This window comes from Ips typographus, linkage group LG8, assembly GCF_016097725.1.
Source record: "Ips typographus isolate SLU linkage group LG8, UJ_Ityp_2.0, whole genome shotgun sequence".
NCBI classification, from domain to species: domain Eukaryota; kingdom Metazoa; phylum Arthropoda; class Insecta; order Coleoptera; family Curculionidae; genus Ips; species Ips typographus.
Window position 1 is genome coordinate 6480234 of NC_138429.1, and position 21882 is coordinate 6502115.

At 32.9% G+C, this 21882-nt stretch overlaps 1 protein-coding gene across 1 annotated transcript; it reads right to left on the reverse strand.

Moving 5' to 3' along the window:
• Positions 1-7117: 7117 nt before the first annotated feature.
• Positions 7118-20334, reverse strand: LOC145733194 (uncharacterized). Its single transcript, XM_081985877.1, has 7 exons — positions 20123-20334; positions 19936-20063; positions 19583-19855; positions 16576-16667; positions 15385-16518; positions 10889-11115; positions 7118-10803 (listed from the first exon to the last, which is right to left on the reverse strand). The coding sequence occupies exons 1-7, from the start codon at positions 20303-20305 to the stop codon at positions 10432-10434; spliced, it is 2409 nt and encodes an 802-aa protein (XP_081842003.1). The 5' UTR covers positions 20306-20334; the 3' UTR covers positions 7118-10431.
• Positions 20335-21882: the final 1548 nt, after the last annotated feature.

The window sequence follows — 21882 nt, forward strand, 5'->3', positions numbered from 1 at the left end:
ATGGAAACTGATTGCAAGGTAGAAAACAAACAACACAACTAGTAAAATTATACTAACACCAACCACATTTAACTACTTATTAAAATTACTGTTTTTTTCTCCTTCATACTAGAATATGTTCTGTTTGTCGATAATCATTTGTTTGTAAAAATATCAAACGGAAAAAGTGTACATGTAGAAGATTTACATTTCCTACAGAGTGTAGTAAACTTTTACATTAAGATTTATATGAAACAGGCAATAGTTAAATGGTATTTGTCAGAAAAATTAATTAAAAAGTGAATTGAATACGTGTTAAAGGTATTTAAATTGCAGGAATTTTTATTTTATATTAAAGCAACCTAATAAATTTAAAATCGCCAAACCCTTCTATACCAAACACCTTACTATAAACACAACTAATTTGTATGGGTAATATCTGTAAACCTAATACACACTAGAGCACGGTTTTGCAACAATAGGGTGCTCCGTAAACTGGATTTAGGAGATATTACGCTCTGCTTATTGTAATGCTTAACACAGGTCAGATGATATTTCGTCCCATCTGTACAACTATTATTGTTTAGTTTAATCGCACCCAATTGAAATCATTCCCTTAGAAATGCGCGGTCTTTTTATGTTACAAACTAGGTACAGTATTAGCAATATTCTATTAGCGACAGACGTTTTCGCCAGGCATTGAAATTAAATGGTTCCTCCTTTTCCGTGGTCGATAAGCCTTTATCTGTCGCTACTAAACGTCTCTTAACGACAACAAGAATGCCCTTATACAATCATTTTGCCGATTTCATCGGATTTCCCCAGTCGGTTATGTTCTTAACTTTGCCAGATTCCCGAGCTCGTTGCAAGACCGGGTGGAACTTGATAAAGGACTTGGTGAATTCTTCCTTGTTTATTGTTTAATTAGCCTAATGGTGTCGGCAAACTAGTAAGTACGTTCAATTATTGGATTTACTGAAATTGGTCAGTTGTAAACTAACAAACATAAATGCAATCCAACTTATTAAATTTCCATTTGAATCCTAAAAGGTTTATTATCACATTACATGGCGCTTTGAGTTTAGAATTTGTTTCTATTTACTGGTTTTATAGGGGGATTACTCAAATTATCTAATAATAGGGTTACTATAGAAACATCATTCATATTCCTTCATCATACTCCTTTGTTTGCTCCAAAAATTGTGATACAAAAAATCAACTGTTTCCGAGATATTTGAGGTAAAAGTTCTTTTGGTGTTCAAATGGTAAAAAGTTTTTTTTTAAATGGGACACCTTGTATCCAGACATACAGGGTGGCACAAAAAGTGTCTAGTTTTCGAGATATTTGAAGTCAAAGTAGGCCTTAGCGACGTGAAGGAAGTCAAGTTGAGAAAAGTCAGGAAAATCAAATTTAAAATTCTTACTCACTTATTTACTCTTAAAATAGGACACTTTGTATTACGTCATTCGATTCCTCTCATGCAGACCTATACAGGGTGGCCCAAAAAGTGTAATACAGTAGGTTTTAGCGCCGTGAAACAATTGAAAAGTGACATCACTGCTATTGAGTCAAAAGTCAGGAAATTCAATTGGGATACCCTGTATATTTTTAAGTCATTCGATAAAAAAAACCTTCTTTTAATAAATACAGGGTGTCCGTTTTACGAGCCTCACCATGGGGATGTCGGTTATTTGAAGAGATACAAGGAAGTTTAAATCAACGAGGCATTATCATTTTTGTTATTCGACGTTTCGTTTTTTAGTTACCATCATCAATTTTCATTTTTCTTACGGGCGCCATATTGAATTTTTGCATATTTGAATAGAGAATATTATTCTGATTACGATGATGTACCACATGTTATAGTTCAGTCTTGGAATTTCGTAAAAATCGCGGAAACTATGTTTTTTGTAAAAAGTGCCTTGAAAAAGCATCTAAAAAAAAACACTACCCACGTGACATTACTGCCATTTGCAAAATAATGATCATGTGACAAAATCTATGTCATGATCTAATAAATTGTTGACTGAACTAACATAATTTTCGTTATTTTCAATAAACTGCCAATTTGAACCATATCATATGACACATCACCGTAATAAGGAAAAATAGCCCATTCAAAAGTGTAAAAATCTATTATGACGTCCATAAAAAAAGTTGATGGTAACTAAAAACCAAAACGTCGGAACTAAAATTTGATATTATCACGTTGTAGAAAAGGAAAAGTGACAATGGTAAAGTGTCTTTTGTTTTCAGTTATCCGGAAGTATAAAGAATTTTTAAATTTTTAAAGCGGCATTTTAATCGATTCTTAATTGCTCAAATTTGCCCCAATTTGAACTTCCTTGTATCTCTTCAAATAACCGAGTTCCTCATGGTGAGGCTCGTAAAACGGGCACCCTGTATCAATGTACTTGTTTATTTGCATTATTCTACAATAATAATCTTCAATGATTACCCTACAACTACATTATTTACATCATTCGGAACAATTTTTGCCATGTAATTGATACGGTATTTGCTGATCCAGTCTCTGAGCGAACACTCTATAAGTGGCAGGTCGTGACACGAATTTTGAAAGACTAAACTTTCCTTAGTCGATAATATAACTTGTTTATAAAGGTAGTTTAGATTCTATCCGAGGATGTTCAACGTAATAACGTTTCATAAAGCACACGAAGTCACGTGCCACATTGGATACTGTATATAAACAGTACAGGGTGATTGGTTGAATTTTGACCACCCCCTTAACTTCCTTTAATTTGACTTTAGCAAAAACCGTTAAATACAAAACTATATATTTAGGTCTACTTTACTCTTAGATAAACATGTTGTTATACAGGGTGTCCCAAATTTGAGTAACAAACCAAACTTATGTTTTTTTTAAATACATTGACCAACTTTTTATTCGATATTTGAATTCTACCACCTGGGTGTCCCAATACCTAAGTAAGGTAGACCTAAATATTTACCTACTAGTTTTGTATTTAATGTTTTTTTCTAAAATCAAAATAAAGGTAGTTAAGAGGGTGGTCAAGATTCAACCAATCACCCTGTACATAGGTCCATCAGGTCTCTATAAAAAATAGCGTTTTAGCATTATTAAACTGTTTTTATACTTGGTATTGTAATTACTTAATTATTGGAATGCCATAAATTATTTTGCTTGTGTATAATGCAAAACGTTGCTTTGGTCCTACAAACCGAGCCCTTTTCGCTTTCCCTTATTCAAAATGTATATCCAAAACAGCCACGTGTGACCTGTAACCTAGCTCGCACTGTTGGAGCAACTGCATGGTTCACGTATTGGAATATAATATAGCACGACAGAATACAATTTTAACCGAAAGTTGAAAACTCCAAAGAGACTAGTTTGTAATTAATTCTGCTGAAAGAAAGTAAACCAATCGATTAAAACTGAAAGTGTTTTACATTACATTTTAGTATTCTGCTAAACGCCATTTTTAGTGTCGTTTCACTTGAACGTCGACGAGATAAGTTTGCTGTTCTCCTAGTCCCATAAAGTGGCAATTTTGTTGATTAAATCATGAACAAGGGCTTACAGACTTCCTTTATCTCGTTTATCCGATCCAACATTCAGCTCATAACTGGTTTGGGATGGTCCACTAAACCGGAAATGAGTATTACGTACCGACGTTGGATTGTCATTAGGTGATGTTAGTCAGAGTCATTGCAGATAGGAGTGTATCGATTTTCTTTCAGTTCTCTTTACCAATCGCTAAAGTTAATATTGTTTTATTCATCAATGGTAAATTTAAATTGTTTTGCAAGAATCTGCCATTAAAAAATTCTCCTGTAAACATTTTTAATGCTATTATAGTTATTATACCACAACATAACGCGGTTTCTTCATATGTTGAAGATGGTGAAACTGGAGAGATTATATAACCAAAAGTTCTTCACACCTAATGTGAATAATCAATGAATATGAAAGTCACAAGAAGAAAAACAAACTTCTTACTCTCATATCCTCTTAAATTTTGATCTGAAAAACATTCTTGGAGAGATTATAGTCATGTTTATAGGTTTCATAGATTTATCCCTCTTTTCACATAAATGTGATACTTCATCAGATACTTATATAATTCTGATGCCTCTCTTACATCAGTTTGGTTCTGAGATTTTATGTTCAGGAGTTTCCATTCTTTGCCAAGAAGGCAAAAAATTTTCCATATCTTTCTTGTACGTATATTTTATAGAATAGCATAATTCTTCAAGATATGGACATGTCTATGACAAAAAGTAGTAAGTTTCTTGTACTCTCTTAAAATTAATGAATTATTATACACAGGGGTAAAAAAGATGGTAAAAACAACAGATGGTACTTTTAAACGTTTATGGATATATGGACCTACAATCATTTTGAAAATTTGAGTGTTTAGGTAGAAAATCGTTTCATCATGCATGCGATCTAAAATAGTTCCATCATGCATTGCCACACGTTGCTGCTTGTACTAAAAAGTATCAGCAACTTTGTTATTTTAAATGAAACACCCTGTAGATATAGATTTTTTTATTGAAGACACTGCATTAATAAAATTGTTCTGCCAACGTATAAGTGCTGACGAACTATTATTACGGAAAAAAAATATTCTAAATTATACAGGCTGGCTGAAAATTTATATTTTTGACGTCAGTCATATAAACATTGAAAATTGTGTTTTTTTTAAATGGATTGTTTAGAGTTTCCTCAAAGATTTTCCATCTAATTGAATTTATTGATTTATTTTTAATTTTGTGTAGTTGTAATAGCAATTTTGTTATTTTTGGTATTTAATGTTTTTTTCTAAAATCAAAATAAAGGTAGTTAAGAGGGTGGTCAAGATTCAACCAATCACCCTGTACATAGGTCCATCAGGTCTCTATAAAAAATAGCGTTTTAGCATTATTAAACTGTTTTTATACTTGGTATTGTAATTACTTAATTATTGGAATGCCATAAATTATTTTGCTTGTGTATAATGCAAAACGTTGCTTTGGTCCTACAAACCGAGCCCTTTTCGCTTTCCCTTATTCAAAATGTATATCCAAAACAGCCACGTGTGACCTGTAACCTAGCTCGCACTGTTGGAGCAACTGCATGGTTCACGTATTGGAATATAATATAGCACGACAGAATACAATTTTAACCGAAAGTTGAAAACTCCAAAGAGACTAGTTTGTAATTAATTCTGCTGAAAGAAAGTAAACCAATCGATTAAAACTGAAAGTGTTTTACATTACATTTTAGTATTCTGCTAAACGCCATTTTTAGTGTCGTTTCACTTGAACGTCGACGAGATAAGTTTGCTGTTCTCCTAGTCCCATAAAGTGGCAATTTTGTTGATTAAATCATGAACAAGGGCTTACAGACTTCCTTTATCTCGTTTATCCGATCCAACATTCAGCTCATAACTGGTTTGGGATGGTCCACTAAACCGGAAATGAGTATTACGTACCGACGTTGGATTGTCATTAGGTGATGTTAGTCAGAGTCATTGCAGATAGGAGTGTATCGATTTTCTTTCAGTTCTCTTTACCAATCGCTAAAGTTAATATTGTTTTATTCATCAATGGTAAATTTAAATTGTTTTGCAAGAATCTGCCATTAAAAAATTCTCCTGTAAACATTTTTAATGCTATTATAGTTATTATACCACAACATAACGCGGTTTCTTCATATGTTGAAGATGGTGAAACTGGAGAGATTATATAACCAAAAGTTCTTCACACCTAATGTGAATAATCAATGAATATGAAAGTCACAAGAAGAAAAACAAACTTCTTACTCTCATATCCTCTTAAATTTTGATCTGAAAAACATTCTTGGAGAGATTATAGTCATGTTTATAGGTTTCATAGATTTATCCCTCTTTTCACATAAATGTGATACTTCATCAGATACTTATATAATTCTGATGCCTCTCTTACATCAGTTTGGTTCTGAGATTTTATGTTCAGGAGTTTCCATTCTTTGCCAAGAAGGCAAAAAATTTTCCATATCTTTCTTGTACGTATATTTTATAGAATAGCATAATTCTTCAAGATATGGACATGTCTATGACAAAAAGTAGTAAGTTTCTTGTACTCTCTTAAAATTAATGAATTATTATACACAGGGGTAAAAAAGATGGTAAAAACAACAGATGGTACTTTTAAACGTTTATGGATATATGGACCTACAATCATTTTGAAAATTTGAGTGTTTAGGTAGAAAATCGTTTCATCATGCATGCGATCTAAAATAGTTCCATCATGCATTGCCACACGTTGCTGCTTGTACTAAAAAGTATCAGCAACTTTGTTATTTTAAATGAAACACCCTGTAGATATAGATTTTTTTATTGAAGACACTGCATTAATAAAATTGTTCTGCCAACGTATAAGTGCTGACGAACTATTATTACGGAAAAAAAATATTCTAAATTATACAGGCTGGCTGAAAATTTATATTTTTGACGTCAGTCATATAAACATTGAAAATTGTGTTTTTTTTAAATGGATTGTTTAGAGTTTCCTCAAAGATTTTCCATCTAATTGAATTTATTGATTTATTTTTAATTTTGTGTAGTTGTAATAGCAATTTTGTTATTTTTGGTTCAGCAGCATTTTTGGGTTAATGGAATATTTTCAGGTGAATAAACCTCTGATTTACTACTTGATCCATTTCTGACGTAAGTCATTATATAATTTTCATTGCATTGTATTTTGCAACGCATTATATGCATTTTAGTATGTTTTATGTGATACATTGGAGGGATACTCTCATAAGAAAATAGTGATAATTAACTAATAGAGAAAACCAACATTTTTGCACTGACACGAGTCATATACGGGATACCAGGAACTTGTTTTCCTTAATCTTTCGGTACCAAAAAAAGTAGTTTTTGAAAAATGCTCTACAACCGCGCGACACTTTAAAAATATGTCTGGTCCAACAAAAACAAAGGTTTTTAAATCATCGGAAAAACGCTCAAGCTGGCAACCACAAATTGTCAAAGAAATTATTGAGAACTAATCTAAGACATAAGTCAATTTCAATATGATGTCAGATGTTAATGTCGTCACTGCTACTTCTACTGGGACAGAGAGTACCTAAATTCCTCTTATGAGGAAAACAAAGAACACATAAACTAATCACTCATTATTTGTATTGTTTTATTACGTCAAATACAAAATCACAGTTGAAACTTACATCTATTCCATTAAATTCAAAATTCACACTTCTAGCAAGATATGAAAAACGAAAATTTTGTTTTCTTAAATACTAATGGCAAATGCAGATTTTAAAACAAATCTTTATATACGTTAGTGCGTCGCATACACGACACTAAAACTTTTACCAAAAAACAACAGCACTGAGAAAAACTTAAGTTTAAGAATGGGGTCGTAAACCAGAAAACTTGTTTAGCGTTAATTAGTACTCAGAAAAATATTTACACATACTTTTTAAAAGTATGTGTAAACGAAACGATAATTAATTTTTCCACCGTATCTGTGACGTAGAAAGAGACATGTGCCCCATCTCTTCTGTTTATAGTGAGTTGAGTGAGACGGGACGGAATGCATGGACGTATGTCTAATATTAATTTTAACCAAACGTTGAAGAAGACGGAGCTGAAATTGTAGGTTATGTTTTATGATTATTTTATAGTGATTTATGTTTAGGAAGTTATATTTTGTTGGAAAAAATATCGTTTAAGTTGTTCAATCGCGTTCAAACAAAAGTCAGAGCTGTCCCAATAATAGCTATTTATATAACCAGTTACGAAAAGTGCGATTTTGTGTGTTACACAATTAAACATTTTCGGAACGTGTTTTATACATGATTTTTTTCTAATTTTGGATGGTTAATAGTTAAAAGTGGTACAAACTAAGTAAATTTCACAGTTTCACATCCAACTCCGAAATATCCATGGTGACTGTGCGTGTATTGTTAATATATCAAAAATTTTGTCACGTCAAATATTCTTTATGCTATAAACATTGCGAGAAATTTTGCGACAGATATTTAATGGTGCGATAATTCACCTGAAAAATGAACAACTTAGATTCAGAATTACCGAGTGATATCGAAGAGGCTGCAAGAAAAGCTGTGCTGACTCTCATTCCCGAAAGATCTAAGTCGCTGTACGATACAACTTACGAAAAATTTGAAGTATGGCTTAAAGCAAAAAAGGTAAAACCTGCTTACGAGAGGAAATAGTAGGTATCTTAAATCTTCAACATTATGGTCACTTTATTAAATGTTGAGAGAGAAGCTGTCTCTGAAGAAAGGCATAGACATTAAAGGTTATTGCAGTTTAATTGCGTATTTAAAAAGATGCAGCGATGGGTATAAGGCGAAGAAATCTAATGTGTTTACTAGAGAAAACATGTCAGAGTATTTAAAAGTAGCAGATGATTCCAAGTGGCTGTTAGCTAAGGTAGGCCTAAACTATTACACAAAATTTCGATATAATCACTTAGATTATTATTTTCATATTTCAGGTGGTCCTTGTTGTAGGTGTAGCAGGCGCCTCTCAAAAGATGGAACGTTTCTTCGGAATGAAGATGTAATAGATGAACACTCGCATTTTCGAGTTAACATTCCAATCAGAAAAACAAAAACAATTTGTCATAACGGAAAGAGGTATTGAGGGAATCAGTTTTGTAGATATACTAAGAAAATACCTACATGGTAAATGCAGTATACAACCAGTAGATATTAATAGTATTGGCTAGTTACCAAAGAAAATTGCTGAATTACTTGGCTTACAAGATCCAACATTGTTCACTTGACATCTGGCTACCTTTCTTGCAGACTCTGGAGCCAATGTGTTGAAAATAAAACAACATGGAGGATGGAAATCGAACTCTGTTGCCGGGGGGTATGTTGAAAACTCGATTGAAAACAAAAAAAGCATTCTTGGTGAAACAAGCAGTGCCAAATCACTTGCTGAAGCAAGAGCAACAGCAAGACAAATTCGGGCATCAACTTGTCGAACTGTACAAATTGTGTAATTTTGATATAAATTGTACTTATTTTTGATTTTCACAGTTTAACTGAGTAAAAAAGAAGTTAGAAAAGCTAATAAATTGTCGTATTCATTTATTAACTGGTTAAGAAGAATAACAAAAAGTGTTACTTTTCGTAACTTGTCACTGTTGTCAGTTTTGAAAAGTGCCACTTTATATGTCAAAATCGGAAAGAGGTATTGAGGGAATCAGTTTTGTAGACATACTAAGAAAATACCTACATGGTAAATGCAGTATACAACCAGTAGATATTAATAGTATTGGCCAGGTACCAAAGAAAAATGCTGAATTATTTGGCTTAAAAAATCCAAGATTGTTCACTGGACATCTGGCTACCTTTCTTGCAGACTCTGGAGCCAATGTGTTGAAAATAAAACAACATGGAGGATGGAAATCGAACTCTGTTGCCGAGGGATATGTTGAAAACTCGATTGAAAACAAAAAAAGCATTCTTGGTGAAACAAGCAGTGCCAAATCACTTGCTGAAGCAAGAGCAACAGCAAGACAAATTCGGGCATCAACTTGTCGAACTGTACAAATTGTGTAATTTTGATATAAATTGTACTTATTTTTGATTTTCACAGTTTAACTGAGTAAAAAAGAAGTTAGAAAAGCTAATAAATTGTCGTATTCATTTATTAACTGGTTAAGAAGAATAACAAAAAGGGTTACTTTTCGTAACTTGTCACTGTTGTCAGTTTTGAAAAGTGCCACTTTATATGTCAAAATTAGAAAAAATATGTTTATGAAAAAACTGAGGAATGAGTAATTCGCGTTGTGACATACGTTATAAAAACTAAAATGTCTCTTACCACGTCACAGGGAACCCGGCTCATGTTAATTTTCTTTGCAAAAATATAATATAGAAATGTAAGACGTAGTATCTCGTTTTAATGCTTAAATTTATGTAATAGTATGATTTACGACCCTGTCTAATCAGTGGCAAAAATTAAACTAAAATGGGCTCTGTGATTGTTAAATGTGACAAATCAAGACCCATCTTACTTTGATTTTTTGTCATTTTACGTCAAAACTACTTGACTTTGATTGAAAAAATTACATTAATTGTTTATATTGTTTCGTTGTGGTGTGCCATTACAATTATCAACTAGCAGAATAAATAAAACCTGTAACAAGACTTATTTCTGCTGTTCAGTCGAGGAATTAACCCGTGTGGCTAGTTTGTACCTTCTCTAATTACACAGTGCAAGTTATGTTCTTATATTGCTAATATCAAATCAGGTAGATGAGAGTTTGTTCACTTGAGGATGAAGAACGTTTAGTTACCGTGTTAAATATCACTATATTCAAAAAGAAAACACACATTACTTATATTATAGATGAGTCAAATTTGACTCAAAAATTTTGGTTACTATACCAAGAAACTGTTGATGTCTTCAACTTAATAAACGTACTAACTTTAGTCAAGACAACTAGTCGGACATATCACTGTGTAACCATATTCCAGGCCAACTATCGTTTCCACCTCTCAAACAAATTTCGATATTATTTCTATAATCCCTAAGATATTCCAGTGATGGCTGAGACATGTCACACGACAACACCCAAACATCTTGGCAGTGAAAAGAAGGAATACTACTTAATTCAGATTTGGAGGCGGAAGATTTATCCGAAAAGAGTTGTATAGTTTTTAAATCGACTACGTCAAAAGCGTCCGTGGCTATATTCCAGGTAAATGGAAAATTTGCCCAATACGGAACCACTTTGATGAACGACTGCTTCTTTGGTGAAGCACCTATTTTAATCTCAGCTCGGCACAGTATTTCACCACTAATAGGACAAACCTACAGCAATAGTAAAATTTATCAATTTACCTGACTTTGATCATTCTTATAATAATATAAAAACCATCCAAATTGAAATACTTACACACAAAACTCGTATGTCATAATCCTCGCAATGCAGAAATAATAAGTCGTTCTCAAAGCACAGCATTTGAGCCCAGGTTTGAACGAATTGTTCGCAGTCCATTGATCTCTGACTAACTATAATTTGTCTTTCAGTCGTGTGATCGGCCTTATAATCGGGCACGATTTCAAAAGGTTCGGTGAAACTTTGAACAAACGACGGTATTTCTATTGGGTTGCTAAAGTCATCTGAAAGATAAAATATTTCAATGTTTTTTGTTCCAATCAATAATGAAATACAGTAAATGAATGAATCTTGAAATATGCAATAAATCTATACAGGGTGGTCCAGTTTTAAATGTCAATAATTCACCAATCGATAGCCCATCAAAAAATAAGTTGACATGCATTATGCCATTTTCCTGAAGAACGCTTCCTAAGGAAGACACAGACCTCCAAAGTTGCTACAACTGTCAGACCGTTTGACCAATTTTGATCAAATTTGGAACAAGTAATTATGAAATGAGTACTCGTTATGTGATGTGAATGACATTGTTCAAAATTGTTTAGACGCGTTGATATAGGGGGATAGTCTTTATTTTCTACGCTCACTGGATATTATTCAAAATTGACAAAAATGTCTACTTGGGTTATTGTATTTTTTACTTTAAACTGGTTCAAAAGGATTCAAATCTGGTCATCTGTGAGGTTTTCGAGTTAATTTGTGACACTGAAAATAGTCAAAAAACCAGATTGTTGGACTAATGTTTACTGGCGTTCAATTTTTAGACTATAGGTAGTGTTTATTCAAACTTTTTTTTATTCAATTAAACACTGGTTACAGTCCAAATTTTTGAACTAATTTAATTCTAATAATTAGTGTTCAAGACTAATATTGTAGCATTTAATTCGAAAATTGTTTAATTTTATCAATGAAGAGTATCTGAAACTTAATTTTTACTATAAAAAATACTTAAAATTCGATTTTTCAGTCTTAAAGCACAGTGAAGCGCCTAGAAGTCAATTTAACACTAACAAAGCGTAAAATGGCATGTTAAATAGTTTTTTACTGCTATGTCAAAAACTTGGTGTAGATAACCCTAAAACTCGATTTTCCAAGCTGAAATCAGTTTTAAAGCCCTAAAAATAGTCCAGAGTTCTAAGAAAATGAAAAGCAAAGTAAAAAAACTTAAAAGTTAGTCTTCAAGTCAATTTTCATGAATCTAATGTCAATATCCTGTATTTAAGACTAAAATATTGAAATGTAATTTCAAATTATGAAAACTTACTTCAAACGCAAATTTTAAGCTTTTGATGTCACTTTTCATTGGTTCAGAGTCACTTTTTGGTGTCCAAGTCAATTTTCAAGGTTGAAATGTGTGAATTTGTAGTCAAAAATTGTAGATAAATTAGTTTTTCATGGCTACAATTCCATTTTCACTACTAAAGTTTTTCAACTTATCTGAATACTATAACGACTGACTACAAAGACAGTTTTAAGCCTTTCAAGTCAATTTTCACAGTTTCCAAGTCAATTCTCAAGGCTAAAGTCTTTCAATTTGTCTGAAAACTGTGAAAACTGGTTACAAAGACAATTTTTAAGCCTCTCAAGTCAATTTTCACCGTTTCAAAGTAAATTTACTGGTTAATAAGTCAATTTTCAAAATTAAAGTCTTTCAATTTGTCTGGAAACTATGAAAACTAGCTACAAAGACATTTTTTAAGCTTCTTAGGTCAATTTTCACCGTTTTCAAGACAATTCTTAAGTTGGGTTGGGTTGGTTAGGGTTTTTGAACGTAATAACTCAATTATCTCGTAAACAAAGTTTCAAATCAGAATTTTATAAAAGATACTTATTTTGTTAAATTGAACAAGTAAAGTAAAAAAAATTGAAATTTTTGAAAAATATCCAGTGACATAGAGAATAAGGTAGAAAAATTAACAGACAGAGACAGTTTCGACAAATGTCATTAAATCACCTAATGAGTATTAATTTCATATGTATTTGTTCCAAATTTGATTAAAATTGCTCCAGTGGTCTGACAGTTATGAGAAGAAACCGATTTTTTAAACTGAACTTTTATGGATTGTATTTTCCTTGAGAAGCATTTTTCATGAAAATGACATAATGTATGTTAACTTATTTTTTGATGGGCTATCGAATGGTGAATTATTGACATTTAAAACTGGACCACCCTGTAGAAGGTATATTTAACCTAAAAAAAATATCAAATACTGCTTATTTCAGTACAATATACATGAAATTCTAGACATATTTCATCTGTACTGTCATATATCTGTATCTTATGTAAAATTTGGTGTTTTCAGTGTACACATATCAGAAAACAGATTTTTCTTGCTTTTTGTCGTATTTAAAAACGACTAAAATGATAATACAAAGTGGTCAAAAATTGGTCTCAAAAAATCAGTTCTTAAAAGGACAGAAAGTCTGGTTTTTTAAATGGAATATACTTTTATCTTATTCCCTATTCAAAAATCGAGGTCAATTTATCTTATGTTACTTATTAGAAAAAATCATACTTTAAATTGATACATTAAACTACCTTGTCAAACCGAATTATTAAAAGTGCATCAGAACTGTCTTTACTGTCAAATAAATCGGTTATTTGACATTTTCCTTACTAATGCCCGGTTTCTGACAACAGTTATCAGTACCATATAATTATTTATTCTTATAACTTTCATTGGCTTTCCGACTTATGAAATTGTGGAACTGATAAGAATCAAACAGATATTTTTGTGGTTAATATGCCGAAAACGATTTGGCCGTTCAATAGCATGGACAATTTCCATGACTTCCTCATCAGAAGAAGAGAAAACACTAAAACATCCATTTGATAACGAGTTAACAAACTACTAGAACTTGTGAAGGTCCGAGACCGTCTGTCATATCTGTTTAGGTAAGCCGTCAATACACGTGCGTCACTATTTGTGGATCAGATATCTGGTCGTTTTAGCTGAAATATCTTCTCCATAACTTATGAAAGCGAAAAGTTTGTTCAGAAAATCAATTTGGACAAATAAGACAATTTATCGATATTCTTATGTGAAAGATTCGTTTAGAAACCGGGCATAAATCTTTCAGAATTTTCTTCCTTCAGGTAACCAAGTTACAGCTCAAAATCATTTTCGTGACTTATGATCTTTGAAAACACAATTCTGAGAATTTCAAACATTCAGTTTTGGAGTGACAATTTTGCAATTAAGCAATTAAGCAAATTGTCAGTAGCCTTAAAAGCTTTTTACTTAAATTTTTCAGAATTTTCTTCCTTCAGGTAACCAAGTTACAGCTCAAAATCATTTTCTTGACTTATAATGTTTGAAAAAACAAATTTTGAAAATTTCAAACATTTTTAAAAAATTTTGTTTGGTAATGACAATTTTGCAATTAAGGGCAATTAGTCAGAGGCTTTAGTAGCTTCTAACCTAAATTTTTCATCTTTAGGTAACGAAGTTACAGCGCAAAAAACATTTCCACTTATGATTTTTGAAATCACAATTTTAAAAAATTCAAACATTTTTCTAAAAATTCAGATTTTTAAAGTTTTGAAATTAAGGTCAATTGAGCAGTAGCTCTAGTAGCTTAGGTTAGGTTAGGTTAGGTAGGACCTAAGTTTTTCTGAATTTTCCTCCTTCAGGTAACGGACTTACAGCGCAAAATCAAGATGACAACTTATAATTTTTGAAATCACAATTTTGAAAAATTCAAACATTTTTCTAAAATTCAGTTTGTAATTGAGAATTTTCACAATTAAAAGCAATTAGTAAGTTGGCCTTAGTTAGCTTCTAACCTAAAATTTTCAGAATAGGCAACGGAGTTACAAAAACAAGACGGTGACTTATGTGAGTTGGAAACAATTCTGATAAATTCAAATTTGTTTTCAAAATTTTGATTTTTGGCTCAGTACTAGCCTTGGGGGGCTTTTGAAAAACATGGCTATGTGTTGATAGGTTCCTCTGTTTGGCCGCAAGAGGGGCTCCAAAGTTGACTGAATGTTTTCCTTGGCTGTTACCACTCTAATTTCTTTGAGAGGTTTTTTTTAAGTTTGGCCAGGTACGGCCCTGATAATTGGCACAAACGTAGCACAGTAACTGTCAAATTTAAAGCCGTAGCAAAATTGTATAAAAAGAAATCATTAAGGTTAATTTTCTTGCACTAAATGGCCAAGCTAACGCAAAATCCATTAGAATAGTCTCAAGTTTCAGGCAAATATAACCCTTAAATTATCATTTGCAGAAATAGTTTTCCTCGTGGTTAGACTTGTAGATCACGTAACCGTATTTTTTCTAATTTTCCATGGTTAAATTAGCCCTCAACAAGTCAAAAAGGGTTTCTAGTGCACCCTGTCACTAAACCGTGTATTAAACGCTTATTTTCAACACTTTAAACTTTTATGTGCCAATAGATAGGCAATGAAATAGTTTCAAAATACTAATTTAATGCCCAGTGATGAGATAAATAACAAAATTTACATTATTGTAATAAAGAAATCTTACCTCGACTTTGGCCGGATACTAGGGAACTGGTTTCAAAGTCTCCATTAGAATATCTACGTACTATTTTCTTAATCCATTTGTACTGTTCTTTTTTCGGATCAAACATTCGAACATCTGAAACAGAGCCCACAGTGTTCAATATCAGTCTGCTTTCTGAGTCAGAACAATCGCCGTCCAAGCTAGGAGAGTAAACGCTAACCTTCCTAGCCAAATCTCGAGGACTAATAGGAGACTTGGAATGGTAGGGCGAGTTTCGGACAGTGGTACAGTAAATGTGTCGCGCGCCTCCAGGTGAAAGTTGCCCGTGTCGAGAACTTGGACTTTGTAAAGGAGAACGCCAGCCCGGTGATCGGGGACTTATAAAAAGTGAGTGATTTAAGTCAGACGAACGGATACTACGGCTTTGCGACCGATAGAAAAATCTACGTTCCCGACGCAGTATGTGTAATGGCACGATATTTTCGGTGTTGTCCTCTGAAAACTCGTATTTCTTGTCGGCCAACCGTTTTTTCCGAAACAGACTTATTTTCTCATATTTTTCGTTTTCTTCTGTAAACTCATACTCTTTTTCTGCGACCTTTTTATCGATAACTTTACTTTTTTCTGGGGCTTTTTGATTCGAAGTGTGAGGAACCGAAAACACGTAATCCCTAACGTTAGTCTGTAAACGCTTTATTCTTGGATCAAAAATGTTCTGAACTAGAGTATTATGATAACTTTTACCAGTAACGTTTAAGGGTTCGCAACTAATATTAAGCTCGTGGAACGGTTTAGAAGTTTCAGTACAATCTAATTCATACTCACTAAAATCATCTAATATGGCATCGACAATACTATTGCTACAAAAATTATCACTAGCTGATTCGGAAATATCACTAAATGTGTCGTTACAAATGGAGTTTTTAGACAAATTTTGAGGTATTTTCATGTTACTCAAAGTGTCTTTATACCAAGTATCAACTGGATCTGACGTAGTAATGTTTAAAATATGTATGTGATGACCGGTATTGATTACTAAATGATTAGGAAAACTAAGAGAGAATTTAGGATCAAATATTTGTGCTGGTTGGTTAGTTGGGAGCATGTAATGGACCTCAAAACCGTGTTTTTTACACCAACCCCGCTGCAGAGTGTCTGAAACCCCAAAAAAATATTATGGGCATCAATAATAGAGTTATTTACCTGTCCTACCTCCAGCTGATGATAGTGTTGTACCAAGACAGTGAAAACAGTTAGTACTTGAAGGTAGGGTTATTATGCTTATGTGGAATACTTCATCAATCCTAAAAAAGCATAAAAATTGTACTGTAAGTTAGTCAGTAATATTTGGCATAAATAAAGGACATTATTAGAAATGGTCTAAGGTAATTTTCTCCTGGAAGAACAATCAATACATTTAATCTAACAGCATATTCTTTATTGTTGCCATGTTAAACAAGGAATGTAACAAATTTCTGTGCAATTAAGTGATTTTGAGCACAGTAAGAGACCTAACACAAAGTTGCATAAATTGTGGTTCCCCAAAAATTAAAAAAAAAATGCAAAATTAAAATAAATGTTGTTCCAGACAAACAGAATGTCAGATTTCATATTTGACTACCATATTTTGAACAAAAAAAGTGGAAAAGATGACCTAACATTTTTACAAATATCCCCGCAAGTAATTAAGATGTTGGAAGCATAATAAATTGACAAACTTTACATTAATTAAGTTGTTCAGAACCAGGGTGGGACACCCTGAAAAGCCACCTTAAATATGACCTGCCACTAGACTAATAATAGATATTATATGTATAGGGTAGAGTGGTGTATACTGGGACATGGTATACCAGGTGTCCAAGAGCACCCTGGACATAGGAGATTAACATGGGAAAACGGTTTTGATTTTTTTGCGCCTGTACGGTTGATTTGATTGAAAAATCGTAATAATAAAAGTTGTAGTACCTATCACGGACTAGTTTTCTGTATTTTTTTCAGATCTCTAACTTTGAGCCGTTTTGTCGTAAAACACGACCAAAAATGCGAACATTTTAACTTTTTACCTGCACTGTATAAGCGGTTGTCGAGCAACCGTACCAGCAACAATGAAATGTTTACCCGTTGCCCGACAACGGCCTATACAGTGCAGGCCAAAAGTTTAAATTTTCTCATTTTTGTTCGTGTTTTACGACGAAAGGGCTCAAGTTAGAGATCCGAAAAAAATACCGAAAACTAGTCCGTGATAGGTACTACAACTTTCATTATTACGATTTTTCAATCAAATCAACCGTACAGGCGCAAAAAAATCAAAACCGTTTTCCCATGTTAATCTCCTATGTCCAGGATCCTCTTGGACACCTGGTATATCGGGACATCAGCCTCCAGGGCGATCATATAATAATCCTTTTAAACTTTATTGTACTCTATAGTAGGAAACAGAAATTTCATACCTCAGGTAACCTTTTTACTACTCTAATTCTGTCTGCCAAAAGTTATTGTTTACATTTTGGTCTCGTGAAGAAAAAATGTTTTTTTTTGTAAAAATATATTTCACAAAGGGTAGCTGACGGTTCTCTGGACGTTATTAAGGGTGTGTATAAATAGAAGAGTAAAAGTTTGTAATTTTTGTCCCTCTTGATGATCATTATTGTGACGGGGCGCGGTGGTATTTAGTGGTACATAACTTGGTGGTGTAAGTATAGTGGGACCATCCAAAGTTAACTTTATGAGGAAGACCTCGACCTACAATTTCATGTTTCCTGATATCAAAGATGAAGACGTCCTGACCAAAGACAATATTTTTTGTAAACTCCCTGAGGCAAAATTAGTTGGAGGAACAAAATCATATAACATTTTACTTTGATTGTGCCAAATATAATGTGCAATATTTTTTTTTCCCTACTTCACTTGGAGAATTACTGATTTCAGTTCAATGTTTAGTATGTTAAAGCAAAAAATTTATTTGAGTATCAATTTCTTTAATTTTATCCAACTGTCCCTTTATATACCATAGAGTGGTTCATACAGGGACATACAGTGTGTTCCAAATTGCTTCTACATGTATTGGGATCTCAAAAACGGTAAGAGCTACAGAGTCGGTTAAATGGGGAAAGTTTTAAAGAATTTTATGTGAAACTTATTTCCAGTTTCCAAATTAAATTATCTTTCTCTGTTTTCCGGAAGAGCCAAAGAGAGTTTTGAAACTAAGACATTATTAAGGCACGTTTTTACGTAGAACACGATGACGTAATTAAAAAAAAATAAATCGTCATTGGTTTCCAAGATATTATACAATAATACTTACAAGATAATATACAATTTGGGACACACTGTATGGTATATAAAAGGACTTGATTTTTTTTCTGTCAAATGTAAAAAAAACTGTTTAACTTATGATGTACATCGGTAGAGAGTAGTAACATTTATTTAAATTCTGAAAGTTGTACCTAAAAAAACGAAAATGTTATCAAAGAAAAAGAAAACTGTCCCTGTATATACCACCCTCCCCTACATAAAAAAACTGAAAAAAGATTGTAAACTAAAGGTAGTACAAAAAGTTAATTCCCACATATGTGGAAACTTTTAAAACACATCAAATAAACAGAGTGGAAAAAAGTATTTCTAATTCCATTAATTTCTTTGATGTATCCACTAAATTACAGTTGTGTGTTCACTAAACAAAGATCTAATTTAAGCTGGATTCATAGTTCTAATTCGGTAAGAAGTAAGAAGTAATCAGTAGTAAGCTGCAGTAAAAATAAACAATATACTTGTAACACTCTAATTCATAGTTTGACAAATAAGCACAAAGCAGGTAAGCAGCAAGAAATGAATCATTTTTATTTCTTACCTTGCTCCTTACTGCTTCTGGCATAGACCACTGGTCTTTACCCTCATTCATGGGTTTTTGGAATGTCATTTAACAAATTAATATGTCTTTTCTTTTTCCCATAAAAATGGTATCTGACAAGAGAAAATAACATTTTTATGTTTTATAAGGCTTTAAGCTTATTGGGGTTATGTTTTTTCCTTCTTACTTAAGTCAAACTATGAGTTGACAGCTATGTTTTACTCCTACTGCTTGCTGCATATCACTTACTTTTTGCAGAATTATAACAAACTATGAATCCAGCTTTAATTGCAACAAAACTGTTTAAAAACAACAGTTAAAGCACACTAATAAACTAAGTAAAATTGAAAACATATACTTGGTACTTACTGATTTCCATAACAAACAATTTTATGAACATCATTTGGAAATTGCATAAACAAAATTCGATCCAATTGGTATGGTCCCCTTAAATAATTGAATAACCTGTGTTTTGAGACAAACTGAAACGTTTTATAAGGATGGAACCTCCAGATATACAGGTCATACTCGAATGTTACTAAAGGAAGTGATGTGCTTACATCAGATGTTGTAACATTTTCCTTTTGAGTGTAGCTCAAAACATACTGGCCACACATAGTGAATCCCATGTAAATGTGATACCTAAGGCAATAAAAAAATAAAATATTAGGTGTTTATGAAGTTGAAAATGAAGTTTTAAGTGACAAAAAATATAGGCTTACTGGGACTCTAGATCCTTTAGACCCTTGATTAATTCACTTAAAGGAAATGAGTGTATCAAAGAAATTTCAGAATAATCTGGTTCAATTTTTGGTTTTGCCGTTCTACCCTTTGTAAAGCGGCCGTACAGCTAAAACATAAAGTTTATTTGTGAAAACTAATAAAATAGGGTTATGATACCCAACTTACTTCACGGTTTTGAAGGTTTATTACGATGTTCCTGGACGAACGAAAGGAGTAATCTGATTCAGCAGGGGAACCTCTATCAAATATCATACTCTGTTCATCCGTTAAAGGAGAATGTGTTGTATTTAAGTCAGATATTGTAGAATTTTCCGTCCAAATTTCATCGTCCGACGTTATAGACGCCATGTTTATATTTACTGTTTTGACATTTTGACATAACCAAAGAATGAAGTGTCAAATAAATTTCTGACACAAAAACCAAATACATTAGAGTAATATACACCGCCCTCTATATTAGAAAGCCTAAAATGCACGCTGAAGATTGTCTAGGATTCTGTATTCGTTCAACCGTTGGTAATTGCCTACTTATCCGTTCTCTAAACTGTTAAGGAATGAACCAATATCCCTGTAGGAGTAGAAAAAATAATTTACACGCAACTACCTGGACAGCCCCTATTTATCCAGGTATACTGTCCTTGTCTATGTCCCTGCCCTCCAACAGCAAATAACAACACTAACAAAAATGGAAATTGTTCGAACGGCAAAAAATGATTACCTACTGCACAAAAACCAGAGTACAGAACCTAAAATTGTGTAAATGCTGTGATATGGTATTTGGTAATACAATTATGTTCTGTCTGTGTATTTTGTATCATTCATTATTATACAAAAGTAAAAAAATGTTGATGCTGCAAATCTATACATACCATAATACCTCCAACAAAGAAGGTACTAGAAACAAATTAAACCTGCAACACAAAACTATAGCAACAAAATTTGTTATTTCAAAACCTGTCAATAATTCTGGCCCAAATTTTCAAAATTTTTAGTTTAACAATCTTTTAAAAAATGGGAAACGATAACAAAAATAACCAAGACTGCGGTTGTATCTGCCAACCGTGCTATCCGACAAGCTGCTGTGTCCCCGTTAGCGTGTGTCCTTGTCCTCCGCCTCCGCCGTGTCCCTGTGAACCCGTCCCTGTACCTTGTGTCCCCCAAGCCTGTGTCTATGTGCCCGTAGTTACACCTTGCTGTCCGTGTCCACCTGATAATGGAAATGCGCGTGGTAATGGACAACAACAAAATCAGAAAAACTCATGTCCCACTTGTTAGTGACTTGTTGTAGTATGTGGAGTTTGTGTTAAGTAAAATGTTTTGTCTATTGCTAATTAAATAACGTTAAGAAAATGTGTTGGTAAAGCGCAAAAATGAAAATTGACAAAAAATACAATACTGATAGCAAAGAATAGCTATTTAACAAGAAGGGACATGCCTTGTCGGTAGCTTCCTGATCCTTTGAAGGACTTAAAAGCTTGTCTTATACCGTGTTCTTACTCAAAAAAGAAGTTGAAAAGTCCTTTTTGCAAAACATTATTGTATTTGGGATTCCTCCTCTCGATTTCAAATATTTTTCATGAATAATAACCTATACTATATGCTGACAAATGAAGAGGATATAGACATTGGGGAGACGAACAAACAAATAATAACAGCAATGAAAGAAGCGGAAAACAAGTGCAAGCAATCGCTTGGAGTTGGAAAGGAGGAGAAGAGTGATAGTACTAAGAAGTTGATGAAAGAAAGAAGAAATCTAACAGACAAACATCAAAACAATTCCACTCAGCTAAGAGGAATCAACAAAGAAATATCAAAGGCTATCCGAAGAGATGTAAGGAGATGGATGTAAGATGTAAGGTAAGGTGTGGAGGTGTGGTCTGCTAATCGTGAGAAGCTTCTATGCGGAGCTCTATAAGAAACCTACA